This window comes from Falco rusticolus, chromosome 4 (assembly GCF_015220075.1).
Source record: "Falco rusticolus isolate bFalRus1 chromosome 4, bFalRus1.pri, whole genome shotgun sequence".
In the NCBI taxonomy this organism is placed as follows: domain Eukaryota; kingdom Metazoa; phylum Chordata; class Aves; order Falconiformes; family Falconidae; genus Falco; species Falco rusticolus.
Genome location: NC_051190.1, coordinates 93,043,197 through 93,066,544, shown reverse-complemented (window position 1 = coordinate 93,066,544; position 23,348 = coordinate 93,043,197). Strand labels below are relative to the sequence as shown.

At 44.1% G+C, this 23,348-nt stretch overlaps 1 protein-coding gene across 2 annotated transcripts; it reads right to left on the bottom strand.

Moving 5' to 3' along the window:
• Positions 1–3,672: 3,672 nt before the first annotated feature.
• FKBP9 (FKBP prolyl isomerase 9) lies at positions 3,673–21,967 on the bottom strand. 2 transcript variants are annotated; one of them, XM_037385871.1, is made up of 10 exons: positions 21,570–21,967; positions 17,667–17,812; positions 16,876–17,065; positions 16,007–16,152; positions 14,589–14,778; positions 12,303–12,448; positions 10,875–11,061; positions 8,835–8,980; positions 7,119–7,282; positions 3,673–5,344 (listed from the first exon to the last, which is right to left on the bottom strand). In XM_037385871.1, the coding sequence occupies exons 1-10, from the start codon at positions 21,824–21,826 to the stop codon at positions 5,162–5,164; spliced, it is 1,755 nt and encodes a 584-aa protein (XP_037241768.1). In that variant the 5' UTR covers positions 21,827–21,967; the 3' UTR covers positions 3,673–5,161. The 2 variants fall into 2 exon arrangements, with proteins under 2 accessions (XP_037241768.1, XP_037241769.1); XM_037385872.1 differs by lacking the exon at positions 21,570–21,967 and adding an exon at positions 20,540–20,562.
• Between the last annotated feature and the right edge of the window lie 1,381 nt (positions 21,968–23,348).

The window sequence follows — 23,348 nt, the reverse complement described above, 5'->3', positions numbered from 1 at the left end:
AAGCACATGCAGAGCAATATGGAAAAGGATCAGGCAGCATCTTTAAAAGCAGCAACCAAAACACATCTCCAACTACATCTTAATCTGAGTTACTGAAATTACTATTCAGCCTGCCTAGAGCCCAAGCACGCATCGGAAGTGATCACTTGATGGTTTCCCAGCCATATAGACACAACTCTTTGCCTTGGCAGAGGACTTCAGATCAACTGACCATCTCTCAAGAATTATGTACGGAAAGTTTCCCAGTCTCCTCCAAGCAGACGGGCAATGAATGGTCAGTCACCAAACGTACAGTCCACAATGACAGTCACTCAGAGAAAAGGGTTCTTGCCCTTCCACAAGGAGGCAGGTAAGTTAGGAGCTCCAGCACACCTTTCTCCTTTCACTAAATCCCATCAGTCTCCAATTCTGCCTTAAGGCTCTACCAGCACAGTGAACCTTTGTTAGGACTTCAGAGCAACTAAGCCACGTTGCAATTACCTGATAGAACCCATTTCCTGTACAAAGGGTATCTACATGCCAAATAACTTCTCAAAATGCTGTACATACAGCTTTCTAGAAAAAAACAGTTATTTACACGATCAACCTGAACCAGGAGGTCTGATTTAAAAAACCTACATAGTGCTGTACAGATCATCGGTGTCCTTTCATCATCCCACATCCCGCTGCCAACTGTAACTCTTGCTTATATGTTAGTTAAGGGAAAACATAAGATACATTTTTGGATATGCTCCACTTTTTCAAAATCCCATCTTTTTAGCGCTACTCTGCTGGCTAGAAATAAGAACTGATATTATCAGTTGCCTCTCCAAAACCATCAACAAAATTAACTGCAAACAAAACGAACACTACAGGTTAAGCCATCCTTCTCCAGCGAGTCTAATTCTTGTAACTGCTAGCCAGGTTTTGCACTCCGTTTGAGGAAAGAGATACTATTCACAGTATGCCTTTCTAAATCAGATTTCTAATGAGAAACATTTTGCAACCCTAAAAGTATATTTCATTTATGATTCAGTTTAGAAAGAAAGGTATCATACGTTTCCCAGACCATTTTCCCATAGCCAACAGAGTGTATCTAAAGTTTAAACCCACGAATAAGCAGCAAAGTTAAGCGAATTTGTTACTTCCCCCCCCCCCCCTACTCACAATATCTGTCTGTCTGTCGCACATGTCCAAGGTCGAGTATTTAGGACCTTTATTTAGCCAAGAATATTTCCTCCTTCTGAGTGGGTGTTGCAGGCAGCTCAAATGTCCTCTTACTGTCAGACACATTACTAATAGTCCTGACCTGAGCCAAAAACTTGCACCAAGTACCAGCTCAGTATGCCATTTTAAAGCTTAAAGGAAAGTCTCAGTATTTTTTCATACAGAAAGAAAATAATATTTTCGTTCAACAACCGCAAACTCTGATTCAAGTATAATTTCAGAATATACTTGGAACAGGCAGTCATACAGCAGAAAGTATTACTGTCAATTTAGAACAACAACAAAAAAATCACATCAAAAAAATATTTATAAATACCTGTTTTTTTCTGGGTACACACCCATGTTCCTTTTCTCTTCCACTGAGCCTCTGACAACCCAGTAGGGAGTTGCCAGCATTGGGTGCAGGCAGGTTCCTTTCATCACCCATTTGCCTAACGGGAGGCAGGTGCCCGGCTCTGAGAACAGCACCCGGATGCTTCACTGGCGGCAGCCCGGCTGCGGGGAGCCTCTCACTCCCTAAACCATCCGTTTCCATCTGGCTATTAACGACCCTTGAACAGTTATCACCTGCTTTTCTAAATATGCTGTCTCAGTTAAGAATGTAAAAAAGTATCTAAAGAGATACTTTCTTGAAAAATACTTTTTTAAAGATTTAAACATACTTTCTGCCTAAAAAAAAAATATTTTACGCTTGGAGGTAGAAAATAAGTCCCCTTATATCCTCACCCACCATAAGCTCTAACATGCACCACCCCCTCTAACAGGATGGTGACCCAGGGGGATTTATGGATCGAGGGAGCTAGAGGTGTGGGGGGTGGTGCTGAGCTCTCCCAGTCCATACCAGCACCGTTTCAGTTCCCAGCCAGCTCTCCCTGCCCCAGGCTTGGTTTGGCTAACCTGCAGGCAGACTGCCCGCACTGTTGAAGAGCTGCCACGTGCTCCCTGAGAAGCAATGGGCAGAGGATTGAAGGTAAGTGGAGCCCTTTTCAGAGAAGGAAGGTGGCCCCGAGCATTCCCTTGAGGGGGGAGCCACCAGCTGCCAACAGAAAGGAAAAGAACTGACAGGGTCTATGTTAGCAATCCAAAATTCTGCATTTTACGCTGTTTAGCCTAATGCGGCCAGGTAGTCCTGGCTTCTCCTGGCTTTGCCTGGGCCAGCAAATGCCCAGCATAAATATCGTTATTTTGCAGCAAGTTTTTCCATTTATCCTGTGCTTTCCCCCAAAGCTGCGTTCTCATTGCCAAAATGGCAGCCTCCAGACTGGGTGGGGGTGGGGTGCGAGAGGGCAACAAAAACTTCTTAGACAGATGACAAGCCACATTGCTAAGGCCTAAGGAGCCATGGAATGAGAATTTCAGATGTCCTTACATACTAGCTGGTGGCACTGGTAGTCATACCTGCTATCTTGTCACCGATGTGTGCTTCCAAAAAAAATCTGGTGCAGCAATCTTTGGGATTAGGCTGTGCTTCTGTGCGTGGTGCAGCTTTTTGCCTGGCTATCTGTCCCACAGAACAACTCTGCTGTCCTGGTTTACTAGGAACCCTTCTGACCACCTCCTGGGAACCATCTGGAACGATCCCTTGTGCAGAATGAGCCGTTCATGAAGATTTTCTTGGATAAAACAATTCTGGATACCCAGGAGGCAGACTTGGGATCTGGGGGTGCTTATGAGACCAGGGCAGGGAGCTGCTCTGATGCCAAGCGCTGCTGCTGGCAGCACCCACATCCCAGCTGGCGCCCCGCTCCCCACCTCCGCTCCGTAAGCGTGCCCAAGCCGTGCCTTTGAGCCACAGCAACAAGTGAGCAACCTACTTCCCAATAAAATGAAAGGGAAAATTTTGTGCGACAGTCTCCTGAGAAAGCTTTTGCAGGACGGCAGCGCTTCCATGAGCCGTTCAGGACATCAGCCTTTGGGCTGCAAGCACCGTTCACGGATACTCGCAATACTCACGCCTGCTGTAAAAGGCCGGTATTTACATGCAGCCCAAACTAGCCCAGACCTCCAGCGTTTCACACACAATACAGGCGCTTTCTGAGCTGCAGGTGAAGTGACAACACCAAACCCCAGACACAGAGCTCAGGGAGTTTGCTTTTGCTGGCCTGGGGAATGAAATGTTGTTTCTTACCTCATTCAATGAGAGACTTAAGAGTCCCCGACCAAGAGAAACGTCACCCTCCCAGCTGACGGCAGTATGGGATGGGTCATTTAGGAAATGCCTCCTAAAGCCAAAAAATTACTTCACCCATGTGAAGTATGAAAAAAAAATATTTTTTTATTGTGGTTTATTATTTTGAATCAAATAATCTTAGTTTAAAATATTTTTCATAAAGATCAATAGCAATATTGAACACACTCAGGACGAGCCCATTTCGTGCAAGAGAAGAGACCTGCATGAAGGGTATTTAGTTCGACTCAAGTTCCCAACTCATCAAAATGTCAGGAAAAAAAACCAAACTTTAAAAGTAATAGTTGATCAACATTTTATTTACCAAACAGATCAGTTACCCAACATTTAATGGTATCAAACTAAAACAAAAATAGTTCACTGCACCGTACTTTCTGTAACAACCTCATTAAAAACAGATACAAAATGTTTTCGTCCAATGGAAATACAAATTTTTAGAAAAAGCATCTGGGGGAGCTTAACCCATATGTACAGATCAAGAGAAGCAAGAAACTAGGCACAAAGCATAGAACAGAAACACAACTCCCCTTCTACTTGTCTCTGACAGTGTCTCACTATATGTATTTGTGCTCGTTACATGTCATGTACTGCGGGGGGATCACCCGGCCTTCCAGAAAAATTATGTCTGTTCAGTGTATGCCCTGCCAAACAGCTTGTTACACTTACAGATCTCACAGGTGATCATCTCCAGAGTTCACACAATCTAAACAGCACTCCCAGGGCTGATCTTGTGCTGAGGGATAGGCCAGAATGTTTGCAGACACAAGCAGATGGGTCTGTTTCTTGATTCTATCACTGTCTTTTTGTTTGTTCACCGTGCCAGACTGCTCTGCTGTGTAAACTCTAAACACTTACTCCGTAGTCTAACAATTCCCAAAATAGGAGACAGAAGTCCAACACAGAATCAACTGTATCCAGTATTCATGACAGCATTTGGACCCCATAATACTAATATTTAAAAGTCTAACAAAACTATAAATAGGGTTGCAACTAGAAAGGTTTGGGAATCCCTGATGGGAACACTGTTTCAACGCTCCAAGAGTCAAGGCTATTAGTTAAATACAATACAGATGGCAGCAAACTTTTATTTCGTAAGATAAAAACCCAATGCAGACACAGTTACAATTCTAGGCCTGTTTAATTCAATTCACAGCTTATGGAAATTTCGCAATGGCATAGCTATCGTTCGCATGGTCTGCGATTTGCAAATCTGAGTTCCTGCTGGCAAATATCCAGATGGGTTTGTTTAGTGACTGGAAAGGGTGCTCGTGCCTTCTGAAAGGAACGGGGCTCAACGGCTGGCAATTTTTGCAGGTTATTTTCATGGGGAATATTTTCTGGTTTGTCCCTCTGCACAAATATTTTGGATACAGAAGTTTTTTTAAAACTCTTTCAAAAGCACTTGGTAAGTTTCCTCCCTGCTATCCGTCCACCCATCCGAGTGAGTATGTTTTGTTCAACGAGAACGTCGGATCTTTAGCACAGAAACAGACCGCGTGGTTCACAGCGCCACGAACAGCAGTACACTCCGTCTGTTGATAGGCCCTATCTTGAGGCACTTCACGCTTTTGTTCAAATATACCTAACAATTCCAACGGAAAATCTCTTCCTATTTTGACAGCCTGCCCGCACACAGGCACGGGCAGAGGCAGGCTGCCGACCCGAGGCCCAACCTTTCAGAAACATGCTGGCCAAAACCCCTTCCAGTACTTGCGTTCGAACAGTAGCTCAGCTCAGGACTCTTTTTTTTTTTTTTTTTTTTTCTCTTTACAGTTCATCGTGTTCCTCTTTGGCCTCCTGGTCTTTCAACTTGAATTCGTCAGCGGTAACTTTACCATTTCCATCCCGGTCTTGATTGGTGAACATATTTTTAACAATCTTTTCAAAATCAAACCCAGGAGCTAGTTTTCCTTTGCCAGAATCGACTTGAGCTTGAATGTACTCTGAAAACTACGTGGAGGGAAAGGAGGAGAAAACAGCTCACAATGAAACAGACATTTAAAACCGAAGAGTATTTACAGAAGTAGCATTTATTTGTTGTTGACTACTCAGCATTTTCCTGCTGATTAAGCATACGTAAAAGTACACTGTTACTATCCTATGAAGCTCGCAACCTAAATTGGACTAATTAGGACAGACACGTGAGGTTAAATCACTCTTTGTGAAGCTCAGCAGGGATTTCCTCACTTATTCCAGTGGGTCCTGGAAACAAGAAAAGTTCTTCTTCACAGTTTAGGGGGTAGATAAGTTGAACAGAGTGACACAGGAACAGATCCGTATGGACAGAGGGGGTTTAATTTCACATGCCGATACAAAAAGCTCATACTGCAAAACAGACACACACCTGTGCCTTACAAGAAACAACACACAAGAAAAAAGGATGAAACACAGAAATGAGACTTTAAGTATCAGGATACCGTGAGATCTGTTAAAGTAGCTTCAGGCATTACGACTCCCAGGTGACTTCACGGTGGGGAAGGCTGCAGGGTTGTAAGGTTAGTTTCCCTAAAACATCCTTTTCCTGATACAGATGATGAAGCTATTCAAGGTGATTAAACATGACAGAGCCGTACTGTTGGATTGCAAAAACCCAGAAAGTCCACAATCAAAGACAACTTTTCCAATTACTGTTATCTCTGGCGCTACGTGTTAAATAAGCTCCAGCAATGACAGCTACTGCTGACACTCATTTACACCTTTTAGGCCAAGCATCCTCCCCTATCTCCTTGGCTTCTCGTTCTCCTCCTTGCCCAAAAGGATGTGGATAACAGCACTCACATCCTACCTCACTCATTCTCTAGACTGGTAAAAGCTCTTTTCTTCTCTGCAAGGGCAAAAGTGTAGGTAAACACAAGAGAGAGGATGGAGAAGGAAGGAAGGAGATGGAAGACAGTGCTAGGAAAGGGGAAAACAAGATTTTGTTTCTACCCCAGTGGCTTGTTAAAATGCTCAAAGGTATCTCACGCTGTTCTACATGACCACAGTCTGCCCCTTGAGCGCTGCGAGCAGCACTGCACCAGCGAGGAAGGACACAAAACAGAATGATAGAGAAAGGTGACAAACACAACTTGAGAATAAAAAAATAAAAACTCCTCAGTTAAGAGAAAACGCAGAGGAAAACCTCACGGAGGTTTACACTGTCAGAGATGGTGTGGCAAAGGCAAGCGGCTTTCAGTCAGGGCACCCAAAGACATTCTCACACCGCAGATTTAATTTAAAAGCAAGCAAGGGGCAGGACTTGTTCACACAGCACACAGTTCACCTGTGGGAGGAGCGGCCGCAGGCACTGCCAGGCTTCGGAAGTGATGAGAGTCCCTGGATGCACTGCTGCAGGCTCAGCTTTGGCTCAAGATTTCACCATAAACTTCCACTTACAGACACTGAGAAGGCTGATAGAGCGAGGGATCGTTGAACCCTAACTCTGCCTCTTACACTTGTGCCCTAAGCATCTGCGGTTGACCAAGGAGACAATGTTTACAATAGTAAACGATCTTAGGTAGTATGACCATTCTTACATCTCTTTGGGTTCTCTCTCTAAGGCTAAATAACCATGTTTTAACTGACACACTGCCTTCCTGTTATCTTGACAACACACACCACATCAGAAGGAGAGGGGAAGAGGGGAGACCCCATTCTTCAACACCATTGATGGTGGTAGGAGAAAACATCTTGATGGTGGTGGTAGGAGAAAATGACTGCAAGTGTTTTCATTGTTTCAGCTTACCTCCTCCAAAAGAACCTCTCCATCGTGATTCTGGTCTATTTCTTCAAAAAGATTGGGAGAGACTTCCCCATTCCATACAAACATGTACCCTTCAGGCAAGCCTGACACCAGCTCCAGCAGTTCGATGTCAAAAACTAACACAGCACTACCAGGCACTTCTCCTTCTGTCACAAAAACAAGCGTCAAAGAAGGGTATTTATCCTCACTTAGACTGAAGGGCATATTTCCTTTTAATCCATAATTAAATGTCTCTTTCTGCTCCAACAGGTACTTCTCTGCTGTTATCCCCAAAAGCCCTGTGATGCCAAGCCCACCAAATCTTCCTGCTCACTTCAGCAGAGGTGATCATAATATAAGAGAAGCATTCATAATAAAACTGCACCCAATTTTTTACTTATAAAGGTAAAACCGCAGGAATTATTCCATTTTCCTTTATCTCACTGATACACCGTGTATTGAGGTGCTACTGACAGACTCAACAGTCTTGCGACAGCTGGGGATGTTACCTCAATGAAAGCACGGAAGGAGCTAATTTACCCTTGAAAAAGAAAACTGAGGTCACCTCTAACTTCTGTCCAGTAGCAAACAAGCAATCTCTGCAGATATCTGGGTATATATCAAAACACAAGCCATGCAATGTTTCAGGCCATCTACAGCGAACGTAATTTGAATTACAGCAGGTATCTATGACAGGTGTTTAACACAGCAGGCTTTTTATGCTATGAGGAAATTTTCAACTTCTTATATATAACTATGCAATTTGATACAACAATATAAAAGGTTGCATATATAAAAAATACTCAGTTTTTCATGGAAGACAGACACAAGTGAAAATGCTTCTTCATCTATTATATCACAAACTAGTTCTCCATTAAGCTTGACACATGATGCCTGACAGACAGTCTTTATAAATTAATACAAACTGTTCTGGAGCTAGTCAGAGAACACAGCAACTTATGCAACAGTTTCCATACAAATCACAGTTTGATCTTGGTGATCTCCTGACAGACTCCTTTCCCTCAAGCCTTGTAACTCACAAGACCACTAACAACCCCACATACCAGGATACGAAAGTTCTTGTTGCTTCTACATTGTTCTTCTCATTATTGTTGTCCCTGTCATTAAAAACTGGTAAGACTCAATGCTCTGAAGCGGAGCAAAGGGTCCTAAATGTATTGGAGTTGGGGTTTCAACAGCACCGATACACTGTTTCGCATCTCACATTCAGTTTATGTAGTTTCTGAATTTTGAGTTCTCTTTGAATTGTCTGAATTAGTGCTGAACGGTCCCTTTCAATTTTGTTTCCTGAATAACATGTCGCATGTCCAAGCACGACTACACAATTCCCTAGATACACTGTTTACATGGAAAACAGTGTTTACACCCCTCTGCAACGCCAGCGTGCCTGGAGCTTTCTGTCACGACAAAGCAACATCACTGGGGGGAAGGGTGTTCCCTTTTGTACTGGGATGGTCTTTCGATTGGCCACAGTTAACAGTATGACTTAAAAACGCCACACCGACAGTATGTTCATGTCACTGGGGAATGTGGGAGGTTGTCTAAAATTATGAAATGAAAATCCTCGGAAAAAATCCCATTCAGGCAGCTAAGAGACCCTCAGTTTCTGTCCTAATGCACAGCAAGCAACAAAACATGCGTACTTGTGTTTCAGTTACTCAAGAGATGCTAAGTGGGTGTGCAACAGGTTTCACTCACCAACTCCATCTTCTCCATAACCAAGATGAGGTGGAATAACAACCTTTCGTCGTTCCCCAACACACATGTCTTGAAGGCCCATGTCCATCCCCACCACCACCTGCCCAGATCCCAGAACTATGTTGTAGGTCTTGCCAAGGCTGTGTCTGGAGAAGAAGGGAAGAAAAACATAAAAACCGCTCAACATATAATACAGAACTTCTGTTGTTCAAAATTACCACAGAAATAGAAGCTTCTAGTTAGTGTTCTGTCACTGCCAAAAACTAGCTTCATGCCCAATGCTCTGTTCTACCAAGCAGTTACCTGCTAGTAACTGCAGGTAGCAAGTTACAGCCAACACCAAACAGAAGTGTTCCTACTGTCGACAAGTCCTCTGCTACTGAAGTTATAGGCTTCTGCAATGAAATCTAAGTAAAACCATTAATCCTGCCAATTAAACCCCCAAAGTGTTTCATCTCAAAATAAGGCCTTTTGCCTTTCGCATACTTTGAGCAAATGAATTGGACTTTTTAGCAGATGTAAAAATTCAGATGTGCACTTGCCCCAGAGCTACCAACCTATAAGGATCTGGGTGCATTCACACGGAGCAGCATCCCTTTAATGAAATCAGTCAATATAATGTAGTAGTCACTCACCCAAGACAGCTTGGAAGCATACTACTACTACTACTGTTATTTGTATTATACCTCGGTGCTGGTGGTTAATTTCTAGAATTAGAAACTATCACGAGTTAAAACCCCAGACGTTAAACATGTATTGTAATTCCAGAAGCACAATGTGCGGTGCTAAGACTTTTTACACGGTATGTGTCACAACAGCAGGACCCTTTCTTCTGTCGGTCTCCTTCCTTTGGTTACTTGGCTTGGCTGTACCACTGCAGGACACGCTTGTACAACAGAGTATTATTTGGAAAAAAAATAATTCCGTGTCTAGGAGGTCAGCCTTAAAATGAGGAGCACAAGATTCATGATCTTTGATTCTCTATAAACTGCTAAGAGTAAGACAGTCTTGACATCCTTTGGTTTCTGCTACAAAATGGGAATTAAGCATTCCTGCCGTATAAAAGGTGTTTTGAATCCAAACACGTTACTTGAGTACATAATTGCCTACACATCACATCATGTGCTTTAATGTAAGCCAGCTTTTCAGTTCTGCAAGCTATTGTGTACACTGTGAGAACTATGAGCTGCTTCCTGTGTTAATTACAGCCTGTTTAAAAATAGCTTTTCCCAACTTCCCTTCCAAAAATAAAATACTATTCAGATGACTTCTGCTATCAAAAAGGTGAAGGCAGAAAAAACGCTAGCAGAAGTATTCTTGTAGCTGCAGTGATCAGTGCAGTGGGCTCGCTTTAGTTCTATATGAGACTGATTGGAGCAATCCCTTGCTTCCCTCATAAACCTACCGTCAACAGGAAGCAGGAAGAGCAACATTATCACCGCAGTCAAGACCAAGCCCTCTGATAGTTTCTCCATGCTGACACTTACAACAATTACACTACAATACAGGAAAACTAGCACCACGTGTGGTACAGATGACAGGGGATCATTTACTATAAGCCACACTCAAGACAGCTTTACAAGACAACACCAAGTAGTCCTACCAGACCGCTCTCGGGAGCGCTGAATCAGCACAGAGTGCAAATCCTACCTAGGGAATGGAATAAACTTGGAGATCTCACTCATGGTGAGCCCTGTGTTATTCTAGTACGACTGGCCCCGATACCTAAATTAGCCTGTTTAAACAGACCACTGTGCAGGCAACGTTTCATCGTTCCACCTGCAGTGTTTACGTTCTTCTCCAATACACTCCTACATCCTCTTTGTTCCCAGTTCTCTCATTATACTGTGACAGACTGCCTTTTTCTTTTCTTCCTCCTATATATCTTAGGCAGGCAGACATAAAAAGAAAAATACATCCTACTTAAATACTCAAGTTTTTACTTTAAGATTCTGTTTTCCTTGCAAGCCTGCTTTGCAGGCAATTCACTCTGCTTTCACGGCTGCTAGGGATATTTTCTTTACCAGGCGACACACTTACGTTGAGTCTAGCAAAGTACCATCCAGGAGCGAAGCATTGTAGTGATACTTCAAGTAATCTCCCTTCTTACTCAGTACGGTGCAGTTGGAAGGTTTGTAGTTAACAGTAATGCCGACCGAATCTGAGGGGTTGTGGAAGTCAACCACATGGATGTCAAAGACCAGCACTGCAGATCCTGGAATCTTTCCTAAATAGGAAGCAAATTAGGTGAGTAGAGAAAGAAATGGTACCCAAACAGGCAGATGATGAGCAGGTACTGCACCCTGCAGGAATATGTATTCCCACTGTGTCTGCTACGGAGTCATTTTGCTCTTCTCATTCAGCATTAAAAGATTACATATCCTCTGTATGCAACAGATGCAAGCTGCATCCAATGTAGGGAAGAGAACTAAATGCGCACTCAGTTCAACAGTGAAGGAAAAATTTCCATTATTCTGAATTCAAAAATTATGCAGAAGTGAAGCAATAACCATGTATTTCCTGCGACTATCCTAAATAACTGATTTGTGTTTCACGTACCATTCGGTTATGGATCATCAAAATTCTTGTAGGACTTCTCATGCTTCAAGGAATGCCATTATGCCAAAAGGTTACATTTCCTTGAAATGTTCTGACAGCAAGAAACTTCTTCCCAGGGTAACGTGCAATTGCATTACCAGGACTGACAGACACGCCCAGACCTAGCAATGGGGTCTGCTGGCAGAGGAGTCTAATTCCCAAACCAACAGCACAAAATGTGCATTCCCAGAAGAGGGGCTTTTCTTCAAAGTCACTTCTTCCAAATAACATCCCAGGAGGTACCTTTCGAAACACCAGCCATAAAACTGTGATTGGCTAGAAGGGTTATCATATTCCACCCCTCCCGGCAATCTTTTTAGGTACTGATGAGTTCTCCCAAAGGAATGTTAATTATGTTATAAACACACAGATACTTCGCTGTTACATGCATCCACCATTTACAGAGGCAGCTTAGAGGAGTCCACAAAATCTGTGCCAGTGGATGGAACGGGGAAGAAAACTTAACACAATTAAGTCCTTTAGCATACAGAGCTCGTTAAGACACACAGGAAGGAAGATCTCATGCTGCAAAGCTCCTGGCATCCAAGTACCAGTCTGTCTGAAACACCGATTATCCAAATGAGTTCAGATCACCAAGCACCAGCCTGCCTGAAACACTAATTATCCAAACGATTTCAAGTCACCAAATTACATGTGAGATTGTTCTGCATTCTTACTATCCTACCTATTTAGCTAATCAAAATAATTTCACAAACTCTGGGTGTAATCCTGTTAGTTGCATGCTCAAAACACAATGAAATAATTCACAAGCCTTTCAAATGCCAGAAAAATGGAACTACATACAGATGCACTAAACAATAAAGGAAACGTCTTTAATTATGGATGACCTGAATGAAAAGTCAAGCTCACCTCTTCCTTCTTCACCATATCCAAGATGAGGGGGGATTATTATTCTTCTTTTTTCACCAGTGCATACACCTAGCAAACCTTCATCCATTCCAGCAATCACATAACCTTTCCCGACATAGGTGTCGTATGTACGGTTTCGTGAATAGCTATGGAAAATATTTGCAATTTAGCAGTGTCAGGCGTGCTCAAGGAAACACAGAATCTTGCAATAGGTCTGCAACACAACTCTTAAACGAGTTAAGGTCAAACACGTGGTCATTAACCAGCACCAGCGAGGCACAATGCAATCACCATGTTCAGTGAATCTAGGCCACCAAGTTTCATCAGTCAGTGATGCATGCGCCATTTATTAACCAGTACAGGGACCCTGCAGATACGTTTCTACTATACCTTGAAAGAAAATCTCGCTTATTTATGTATTTTAGACTAAACAGAAAACATGTTTTGATAAAGAACCAAAAAAAATATGTTTTCTCCTTTACATTTTCCTCTGCCCTGACTCTAGTAAGTGTTTATCAACTAGATATAGTTTGTATTCGTTTTCATGAGACACCCTTCAGACCATCTCATTTTGCAACCACAGCTATGTAGTTCAACTACTACAAGGAGGAGATGGGATAAATAAATTCTCCTGGTATGCCCAGCATTAAAATGAGTCATGATGACAAAACAATATCACCACTATCTGCCCCTTCCAAACTATGCCAATCACTTATACATAGGTCGAAGGATCTGCTTCAATACCTAACGGTAGACTAAAACAAGCCTACAACAACAAATGATGTTTAATACAAGGATGTGTCTGTCTTCTGCCTTTCTTCAAGGCATGCTACAGGAAGGCACAACCCAAGGAAGGGAACGTTTTAATTCATCCTTACAAAGTAACTCTGGCAAAGAGCAAGACCAGTACGGACCCTGATGTAATCATTAGCGCTCCCAATCCCAGCCATTCGCAGTGCTTTTGGCATGCTTCCTGTACTACTGTGAAATTTTCTCCTGGAAAATAACTTTCAATAACTATTGTTAGCTGCTCTGTTTCTTCATAGATACTTGTTAGATATTGGCCCTTCTTGTAAAATCTGCAGGAAGCCAGGGTAGGATGCTCCAACCAATACACCTTCTAACAACTGTCACCCTTCAGAATGACGTAGAGGCTGCTGTCTACAAAGCATTTACTACTTTATCGACAACAACAACTCTAACACAATACTACTGCCATTTTCAAAAATGGTTTCATGACTACAGACAACATCTCAAAAACCAGAGATTCTGGGCAGGTGCACTGTGGATAAGCTTTAAGTTCTTAACTTAGAAGTTTTCATACACTGTAAATTAAGGTCTACAGTGATGGCTGCTGATGCAGGTCTCCTGCTTTTTATACTCCCACCAAGCTGGGTAGCTGAACGGGGAGGTCAAAGCTGATTCTGAACCTTGCCACACCTCAATTCAATTACAGGAGATACAATTCCAACTCCTCCTCATGGGAAGTAGCACACATGCCATACCAAGCAGCTTATGTTTGCAAACTGATCCTGATCTTCAGCTTGCAGCAGCTGCAGCAGGACTAAGCATTCTTCCATGAGTTTATTTCGTAAAATGTTTTACAGTGGCTCATTTTCAACTCTTTTTAGCTACTCGTGACAGCTGTTCTGAAAGCTGGAGTGGGAAAATAAAGTACTGCTCATTAAAGAGCAAACAAAAGTGACAGGAAGCTACAAGGGTTTATTCATCATATAATTCTGTACATGAGGCTTGTGCTCAGAGAGCTTTCAACTTGATGTGACCGCACTCCCTTTTACTTTATCACAGAAACCCCATTGCTGAATTCAGTCTTGAAAGACAGTAACCTTCAAAATGCAAACCGTTTTCATGTACAAATGGAAAGACTGTCTTGAGATTAACCTCAAACTAGCCACTAGCACACTGACTCACAATTCTCAGGACAGAACATGGAAATCATATTTATTTTCTCTCTCTTCAGTAGCATGACTGATTTGGCCGACAAAATCTGCGGCACAGTGTCCAGGCACGTGTGTCTAAAGCATGCATAGCTTCACCAGGTGGATCACCAACCCCAGATGGCGTCTGTGATACTATCATAAAACAAAACAGGTCTGCGCCTTCCCATACTGAAAGGCTTTCTATGAGTTTTAAGAAGAAAAGAGTCCAACTCCACTCAACATTTTCAAAAAGGAAGGAAAAGCAAAGAATTGTATTTGGGCACATCATCAATACCGACCGAGTCAAACTGGAAACGGGATCTGTAGGGCTGAACGGTTTGGTTACCTGGAATCAAACAACGTGCCATCCAAAAGCGTGCCGTTGTAATGGTATCGGAGAAAGTCTCCTGTCTGGCTTCTCCGCTCGCAAGATTCAGGCACTTGCTGGTTCTCAATAGCAATACCATCTTTGGGGTTATGGAGATCAAGCAAAACCACATCAAAGACGAGGGAAGCTTGGCCAGGGATCTCCTTACCTACAGAAGTGTTAAGAGCAGAAAATTGGTAAGCTCTAGAAAGAGCTTAAACATGTTTGTTGAAGAAAAGCAACCTACTGCCGAATATCAAGCACTTCCCCTCCCAAACCAGATCAGCATATTCTGCTTCTAGTCAGTCATTTCTTTGTTTCCTGCATGGGTTTGTCACTCAATTCTACAACTCAATTATTTCATTCTCTTCCTATTGTGATGGCACTGCCACACTGAAAACACCACCCATCTCAGCCAATACACCCCAGCTCCACCTGAGCTGCAGGGTTTGGTCTACTAGTATTTTCAACACACTTCATGAAAGTGCATATTAGGTACATCTGCTCCGCCCATCCTGTTAGCATCAAAACAGGAGACCATATGATGGAAGTTGAAGAAGGGCGAGTTGAGTATTTCAGTGAGAAAGTACCTATCCACCAATACACAAGTTATAGTGTGGGTTGTTTTGACTGAGAACCATTGAGCTCAAGAAAGTGACAAAATACCTAACTCCACAAAGTTTTGTTATCCCTGAAGCTGGCTATCACAGTCAATGGTAATGAAGTCATGGAAGGGGTATGAAACCTTGCACACCACAGACACGTCCTTAGAACATCAGAGAAGAGAAATAATCTAAGGATTATTTTCTAATTCCAAACTACACGTAACTGCCCCCACATTTAATATAGGGGACTCTGTGGGGTCATGGGGGACCTATGACCTGCAGGCTGCACACAGTCTCACAGGACAATTGATCCATCTTGTAGTTATCAACAGGACATTGGTTGCAAAAAAAACCAAAAAATCCCACACACCCTAAAAACCAAAAAAACCCACCAGAATTGGAACTAAAAACACACTTTTCTTTTTTTCAAAAGTTTTCTGCTCACTGTGGCAGTCATTGAAAGAATCATGCAGTCACCTGAATTCAAGTTTTTGGAGCCAGTAAATATTAATCACAGACTATATTCTCTGAATGAAACAAAATTTCTGTATATAAAGATTACAATTGTAACAACAACGTGTCTGTTAAGCAACTTATCTTTTAAATTTTAAAAAAAATCTTGTACTTCCTAATCAGTCCAATCCTGGATGTAATACATTTTGAACCTCTCTTTCCATCAATTTGGTCCATCTGTCTGAAACGGGTAATAATGCTGCCCATAAATATAAAATACACAAAGTACAAGTTTCTTTTAAAATATGGATGACTTGGATTAAAAAAAAATAACTTTACCATCTCCTTCTTCTCCATATGCCAAGAAAGGTGGTATTGTGATAATGCGCTTCTCTCCTACGCACATTCCCAAGAGACCCTGGTCCATACCAGGAATCAGCCACCCAATTCCCACATAGGTATCGTAAGTTCTCATCCGATTATGGCTAAAAATGAAAAGGAAAAAAACAAAACCCACAACCAAACGTCAGAGAGCCACAGGAAAGAACGATACTAAACTTTAAAAGCCACGTGCTATGCACAATGTAACTGACAACTTGCTGCTCCAAAAATACTGCTCTTTGATTGACCAAGGGCTGGCTGGGTGGTGTTTGCCAGAGCACTTAGCTACTTCAGGGACTTAACAGGTTTTGAAAAGTGGCTCACAAACATAAGGGCAGGCATTATTAAAGCATCATTTTCCACCCAAGTTTAACAAAGTACACATAGTGTAAACATAACATCTGCGCATGGAAGTGTTTGTAGCTCAATTTCATTATGAGCTCTGCTTCGTTTATAAAGCTTGTATATAACTTAAACAGCTATACTGCAGTGGTTATAGAAAATCTTACCTGACTGCAATCGATGTAATAGATGGTAATACAGATAGAAGAAATGGATCTTTTAAAAAAAAAAAGGGGGGGGGGGGGGCGAAGTCTGGTTTGGTAATGCCCATGCAGAAATAATGTACTGTTTTCTTGGTTTGAGTCAGTACCGCTGCCCTTTAATCCCTGAATAAATTACCAACATCTGTGATGCTGCCTTTCATTTTCTGTGTTTCTGAGCAATTAGCATTAATTGTTGTACCAGTGAAGGGGGAGTAAATGACGGTTTTAAGTGACATGAGATACCTATTAAAATATGCAAAGACACACAACCCAGCAGCATACCTTGAATCAAACAGGGTCCCATCTAAGAACGTTCCATTGTAATGGTATCGTACGAAGTCCGACACCTGGACTGTCCGAGGACACTTCTCTGGTTTGAAGTAAGTCTGAACCTGCACTTCATCCTCTGAGTTCCAAAGATCTATCAGGAGCACATCAAAATGGAGCACAGCATTGGGGGGTATCACACCAGCTGCAAAAGCAAAACAACACAACCAGGTTTATTTCCCTTTTTCTACATGGCATCCACGAAAAGGGAAACTATCCAGGCATACCCTAAAATACGCACACATACTGCACACCTTACTCCTTGTGATGCTTATATTCCCCTGGCCCCTTGTCACCGATGGAGCTACTTAAGGGGGTATATTTGGCAACACGAACTATCACAAAATATGTCTCTCCAGCAAACTGATCTTGATTTAGCATTTGTTGCCTCTGTGAGTTTGTAGCACAAAGCTGGTTTTGGCACTGAGAAGAGCTTGTGCAGCACTGCAACACCAAGCCACAGTAAGTATTTAACAGTGAGGCAGGTATAAATAAAAAGTTCACTTCAGCGGCAAGGTTCGTTTGCTGAAGGTCCTCTACAGTCAGCAGCAATTCCGTCAGCGTGCAGAGGGAGCCTGGAGAGACTGGTTAGGCTACAGGCTTAACAACCAACCCTTGGCAGGGCAGAACCTCTCCGAAATTCACTGCTTCCAGTCCCTCCCTTTCTCTCCTGTGACTCCATTTTCTATCTGCTCTGCTCAATCACTTGCACAACCAGCTACGCTCCGGCCCGCTGCAGTACTTACAGACGCCTTCACTTCCGTAGGCAAGCTTGGGGGGAATTTTCACGAACCGCCGCTCATTCACACACATGCCAACCAGAGCTTTGTCCATCCCAGCAATAAGTTGACCTTTTCCCACAAACACGTTGAATGTGGATCCCCTGTCATAGCTAAAGAGGGAATAGCAGGCAAAAACATTAGCGGTTCATCTACCCACCACACCGCTATTTTTTTTTTTGTCTCCCTTGTCTCCCTCTTGCCCTGTTAGCATAACTTTATGGTGAGTCACTGCTAAGGGAAGGGGCAAATCCAAGTGTTTCTGAGACTTCAACCCAGCTCTCCTTCTGTTCACTGCTCACCGTCTATCTGAAACACATTCTAGCAGCGCGCAATGTATATTGCAGGCATCCGAAGCCCGTAACTACAAACAGTTACTTCACACACTAATACTATAAGCAGCATTGGAAATGAAGGAAGAAAAGGAAAAATTAAACACTATTATGAGATATGAAAGGATGACTGCTCCCACAGTAGGATCTCAGCATACTGATTTTGGTGAGCAATGCCGCAAAAATATCACGCAAATCAATGAGCTTTACAACATGAGACACCATAGTTGGGGACTCTCTGTGGGAGAAGAGGAAAGGCGAAAGATGCCTTTTTGAGTAATAGTTCTGAGATTTGCCAATTGATTATTTATTTTCTCCAGTTTGTTGCTTATTTTCTCCTCCACGCTCCCAGCTCTCATTTAAAGCACAGAGACACGCTTTAAACAGCAGGCTTCCCAGGTCAAGAATCATGAGAACTAGCTAAATGATCTGCCACTATGATAATACACGGACATTTGAAAGGTAAAAAAATGATGCTTAAACGATTTAGTTTTCCAGAGAGGACGGAAAACAGCAGTGTTACCAGAGCAGAACACTAACACTAGCTTACGTGGTTAGCCTGACCACCGTAAATCTGCACAGTGACCCCACTTTGCTGTGCCTGAATTACTGCTGCTAGTAAATTTTTTGAAGCAGTGTCTAAACATACAACAGGAGGCATTTCAAAACCTTCATGCCTATTTTTAAACTTTTACTGCTTCCATTTTCTCAAATTCCTTTTATAATTTGAAGGGGTTTTTTTCTTTTTGTCTTTTTTTTGGTTTTTTAGTTCAGATAAAAGGCAGCCTTGGAAAAAATAAGTACAAAAAGGCTTGTGCCTCTTTGCCTGCTAAAATATTCTGGAAAGCAGCCAGCAGCTAGATATCACTAGGGAAATGATGTCAAACTTTCCTTCAAAGACTGTACACATCACTTCCACAACATACTGAGCCTCCTAGCAGTCCCAGAGCCTCGAATCCCTCAAATACTTTTCTGAGTGATCTCTCTGTTTGTTCCAAGGTGGGTGTTTTTTTTCTGGCAAACATTTCCCTTCAAACAGACAGCCCTCTGCACAGAGCATTCACTTTCGGTTGCACAGATATTCCTACTCCCAGGCAAGCATGGAAAATATTTAAATTAGCTCCTGACGAATTCTGTTACACACACACAAAAATGGAATTAAGATGTTGAGACTAGTAACGTAACAGGTTCTAGAAAACCCCCCAAAATGGTAGCAATTGACAAAGCCTGGCAATACATCTGGGATGGATCTAAAACAGAAGAGGTTTGGTTTTTTTTCCGAAAATAAACCTACAATTAAGAAAACGTTGATGCTAAGCAGAGACTTGAACAAAGCCAGCAAACAGATGACCCAGTTTTGCAGGACTGACTTTGCAGATTGCTTAAAACTAAGCAAATTTAGTTTCCATTAGTGGAATTTACCAAATTAACAGCAGATTGACTAGGCAATAAAATTCAGGCTTTAAAATGCAAATCATTGTATGGACGTGGAAATAAAAATACAAACACTGATAGGGGGGAGAGAATAAACAGGCACATTAGTAATTTATGTGACACAGTCATGATTACTAAGACTTTGTCAACAGCCTCTAACAAGAACAGCAGTATTACCACCTTCTACTTGGAAATACAGAAAAATGTAACATCTCAAGAGCATTTTCAACAGCTGAAGAAGAAACAAAGTAAAACTGCCCTTAGTTCAACACCCAGAAAATTTTCTAGACCAATTTCGTAACAGTGTTTGACTAAACTGATGCTGTTAAGCACTTTCATAAACTTACCAAAAAAAAAAAAAAGGCAACAAAAAAACCCCAACACGATAGCAACTCAGACAGGTAGAAAAATGGGCTTTCTAATAAGCTAATTTTAGTATAAATTGCCTGAATATCTTCTAACTCGTATACAGGGAACTTCAAAGATTTTACAACAAATACTCCAAAATATTTCTTCCATTAACCTCCAGAACACAATACCCTCTTAATTTTCCATTATCTTAACAGGACAGACCCCTGACATCATCAAAAATGCATGACAACGTGAGCTGCCATCTAGAGAAAAATCACAACAAACCTGACTTTCTGCACCCTTTTGAAATTAAGGCTGCCACAGAAATACTCAAGTTAGATTAGACTACCATCTTTACTATTTATTTACCAGTATTTAGAGGACCCAAAGAGAAAAATGCTGCACAGTTCTGCACAGCCTGGTCTTGCCCCGAATAATTCAGAGCCAAATGACAAGGAAGTTGGAATTACACAAGAGCCAACACCTGGGAAGCCTCTCCAGGTGCCCTGCTTCCATGCAGAAATTTGCTGGTCCCACTCAGGGTACAAAGAGCCTCAGTACGTATCTGTAGAAATCAGAAACACATTTCCGAACGCATGGCTGGTTTTCCAATTGTTGCATATTTGTAAAATGAGCCACGAGGATGCTGCCTTTGTGCGTCCTCGCATCTGCAGTTAAGACTTATTTTCCAAGCCTCAGTTGCCAATTCAAGAATCCACTGACCTTGCCATGTCTTTTCACTGAACCTCCAACACCAGCTGAACCGCCAGCTACTGCATCCTGCGCTTTATCTGGCAAAGTGCTGGTGAAGTGCTGGGGAAGCAGCACTACGGGTGTACTGAAGCACAGCCAGCTCCAGAGGAAGAGCTGAGCTGAATTTGAAGGACAGTTATTTCCCTAAGGCAGTAGATTTTCCTTGAAACACAAGGAAGATTACCAGGATTACTGAAAATACATTTTGTTTTTTCTTTCAAAGTAATACTTTGCTCAGTGACAATGAATGAAGCAAGAAAAAAACAAGCAAGCTGTAAGAAGCACCAGAATCCTTCACAATCTCCTGATCCCACTATTTAGGCTTCCTGATCGCAAAATAACAGCGGGAACACGGCCAGATGCTTCACTGTACATAGGTCACATTTATTCAAGGGTAACTTATCCATGTAAGCACAGCCTGATAAATCTTATACTTGAGGCAAGGATAATTGTTCAGAAATGTTTACGTTCCAGTAGGGTGGAGCCTGGAGAAGACATAGGAAACGCACAAAGGGGCAGGAAATCCCTGAATACCGTGGAACCACACACGCTCCTGTTTACCAGGCTAACCGACCACCCCTCGGGCTTCCCTCCTGGAGCACAAGGCTCCCAGCCCGCACCTTGGAGAGGCAGCTGTAAGAGCGCGGCGGGGACCCACCAGGGCACGCCAGCCCCTGCGGGCCGGAACCAGCCCCGCGGGGGTCTCGCCCCCCAGCTCGTTGCCCTTTCCCATTTCAGACACCCCGCCGTGGTGGCCCGCACGACGACGCCCAGCTGCCCACGGCCCCGCTTCCGACCCGTCGCCACCCGACGGCGCCCAGGGGCCGCAGCGGACCGAGCGCCGGCCGCCACCTCCCGGCGCCCACTGGCCCCCCGCGGGGGCGGCCCCGCGACCCCAGCCCCGCGGGGAGGGCACGGCGACCCCAGCCCCGCGGGGGGGGCACGGCACGGCGACCCCAGCCCCGCGGGGGGGGCACGGCGAGCCCCGCGCGGGCCAGACCTGGAGTCGAAGCGGGTGCCGTCGGGGAAGGCGCCCAGGTAGTGGTAGCGCACGAAGTCTCCGGGCCGCACGGCCCGCGGGCAGCTCTCGGGCACGAAGCGCTGCTCGACGCGGAGGTCGGCGCCGTCGGCGGGGGGCTGGGCGGCGGGCACCGGCGGCGCCTGGCAGGCCGCCCAGCTCACCAGCAGTGCCGGCAGCACCAGCGCGGCGCCGCAGCCGGGGCCCCGCCGCCGCCGCACGGCCGCCGGCCCCGCCATGGAGAGCTGCGAGCGGGGCCGCAGGGCACTCTGAGCCGCCGAGAGGAGGGAGGTGGGGGGCACCCGCCCCGGCCCTCCCGCTCCTCCTCCCGCCGCTGCGAACTTGCAAACGTGGATGCAGCGCTCGCAGACGGGCCGGGGGAGGAGCAGCCCCGGCTCCCCCCACCGCCGCCGCGCAGCTGGGAGCCGAGCGGCGCCGGCACCGCCGCCCCGCAGCCCGTCCCCTCCCTTTCCCCGGGCCGCTCGGGGGGGCGGCGGTGCGACGTGGCGGCTGCGCGTCCTGTCCCCCCGGGCCGCCGGGCGGCGGGGCTCCTGCTGCCTGCCGCCGCACCCCGGCTCCCTGCGCCGCCGCGGGTTCGTACTTGGGTGTATATAACGGATCTGTACTTGTGGATTTCAAATCCCATCGGCAAAGTCCCGTTTACAGAGCCAAACGCCACAGATAACGAGGCTGGGGGGGCACCTGCCGCTTGCCGCGCACCAGGGCTGTCACGGGTATTTGCAACACCCTCTCAGAGGGACTTCGCAAATGACACGGGAAGAAAATGACCCGAGAAGCTCCCAGCGCGGCGAATGCCAGCCGGCAGCTTATCCCCTTCCCAGTGGTCTTGCAGGCACTGGTGAGGAAGAACTTTGATTTGTTCTCCCTCGTTCTAACTGGTTTCTATTTTTTGGTCTTTGAAACCAAAAGCTCAGTATCTGCACGTGAAACATTAAGCCCCAAACAAGATGAAGTTAAACAATACAACGTTATTGAAACACGGTGAATTTTATGGCAGCAGGCTTGGGGCAACTGTAGGAAACGCAGGCACACCTAGGAATATAATGTATTTAAGAAACATCAATGATAAGATTTTGTAATTGGTGAATTATTAAACGAGCACAACGCACACTTGGGTGGAGCACTGCGAAAAGGAACGGCTGAAAGCAGGGAAGGTGGTGTGGGGACAAACACCTGGAACATCGCATCCCGGGAGACAGCGGCTCGCAGGCCCAGCACCTCAGCAACAGAAGGGATGCAGCCAAATCAAATGTTTTTAAAAGTGCTTTCAGAAATGTTCTCGTATTATGTTGACATATTGCTAGGAAATTGCTGCTTCTCCAGGACCTAACCAGTGAAAAAAATTAGCAACTCAGACAGCTATTTAAAGATAACCAGATTTGCAGTTACAAGTCACATTCTCCTTCCAACAACAGTCACGATGCACATTCCTAACGAGCCCTGCGAAGCATCCTTTAAGGAAGCCATGTAAATTGTCCAGCAGTTGCCTGGGTTTAAATAGCTTATTTTGATGTTGGTTTGCATGGACAAACTTTATTTTCTTAAGGAGAAGTCATAGCTCACCACTGGAGTATGTTGATACAACCAACACAAAGATAAAGCTCACCCTGCATTTAGTCCCTTCTTTTTGCCAGGCAGTGACGCAGTCTTTATTCATACCCATTTATTTAAGAAGTTCTGTTTTCAAAACAATTCCTTGGACTCTTTAATATTTATGCAGTTTTGTACTCATTATTCATC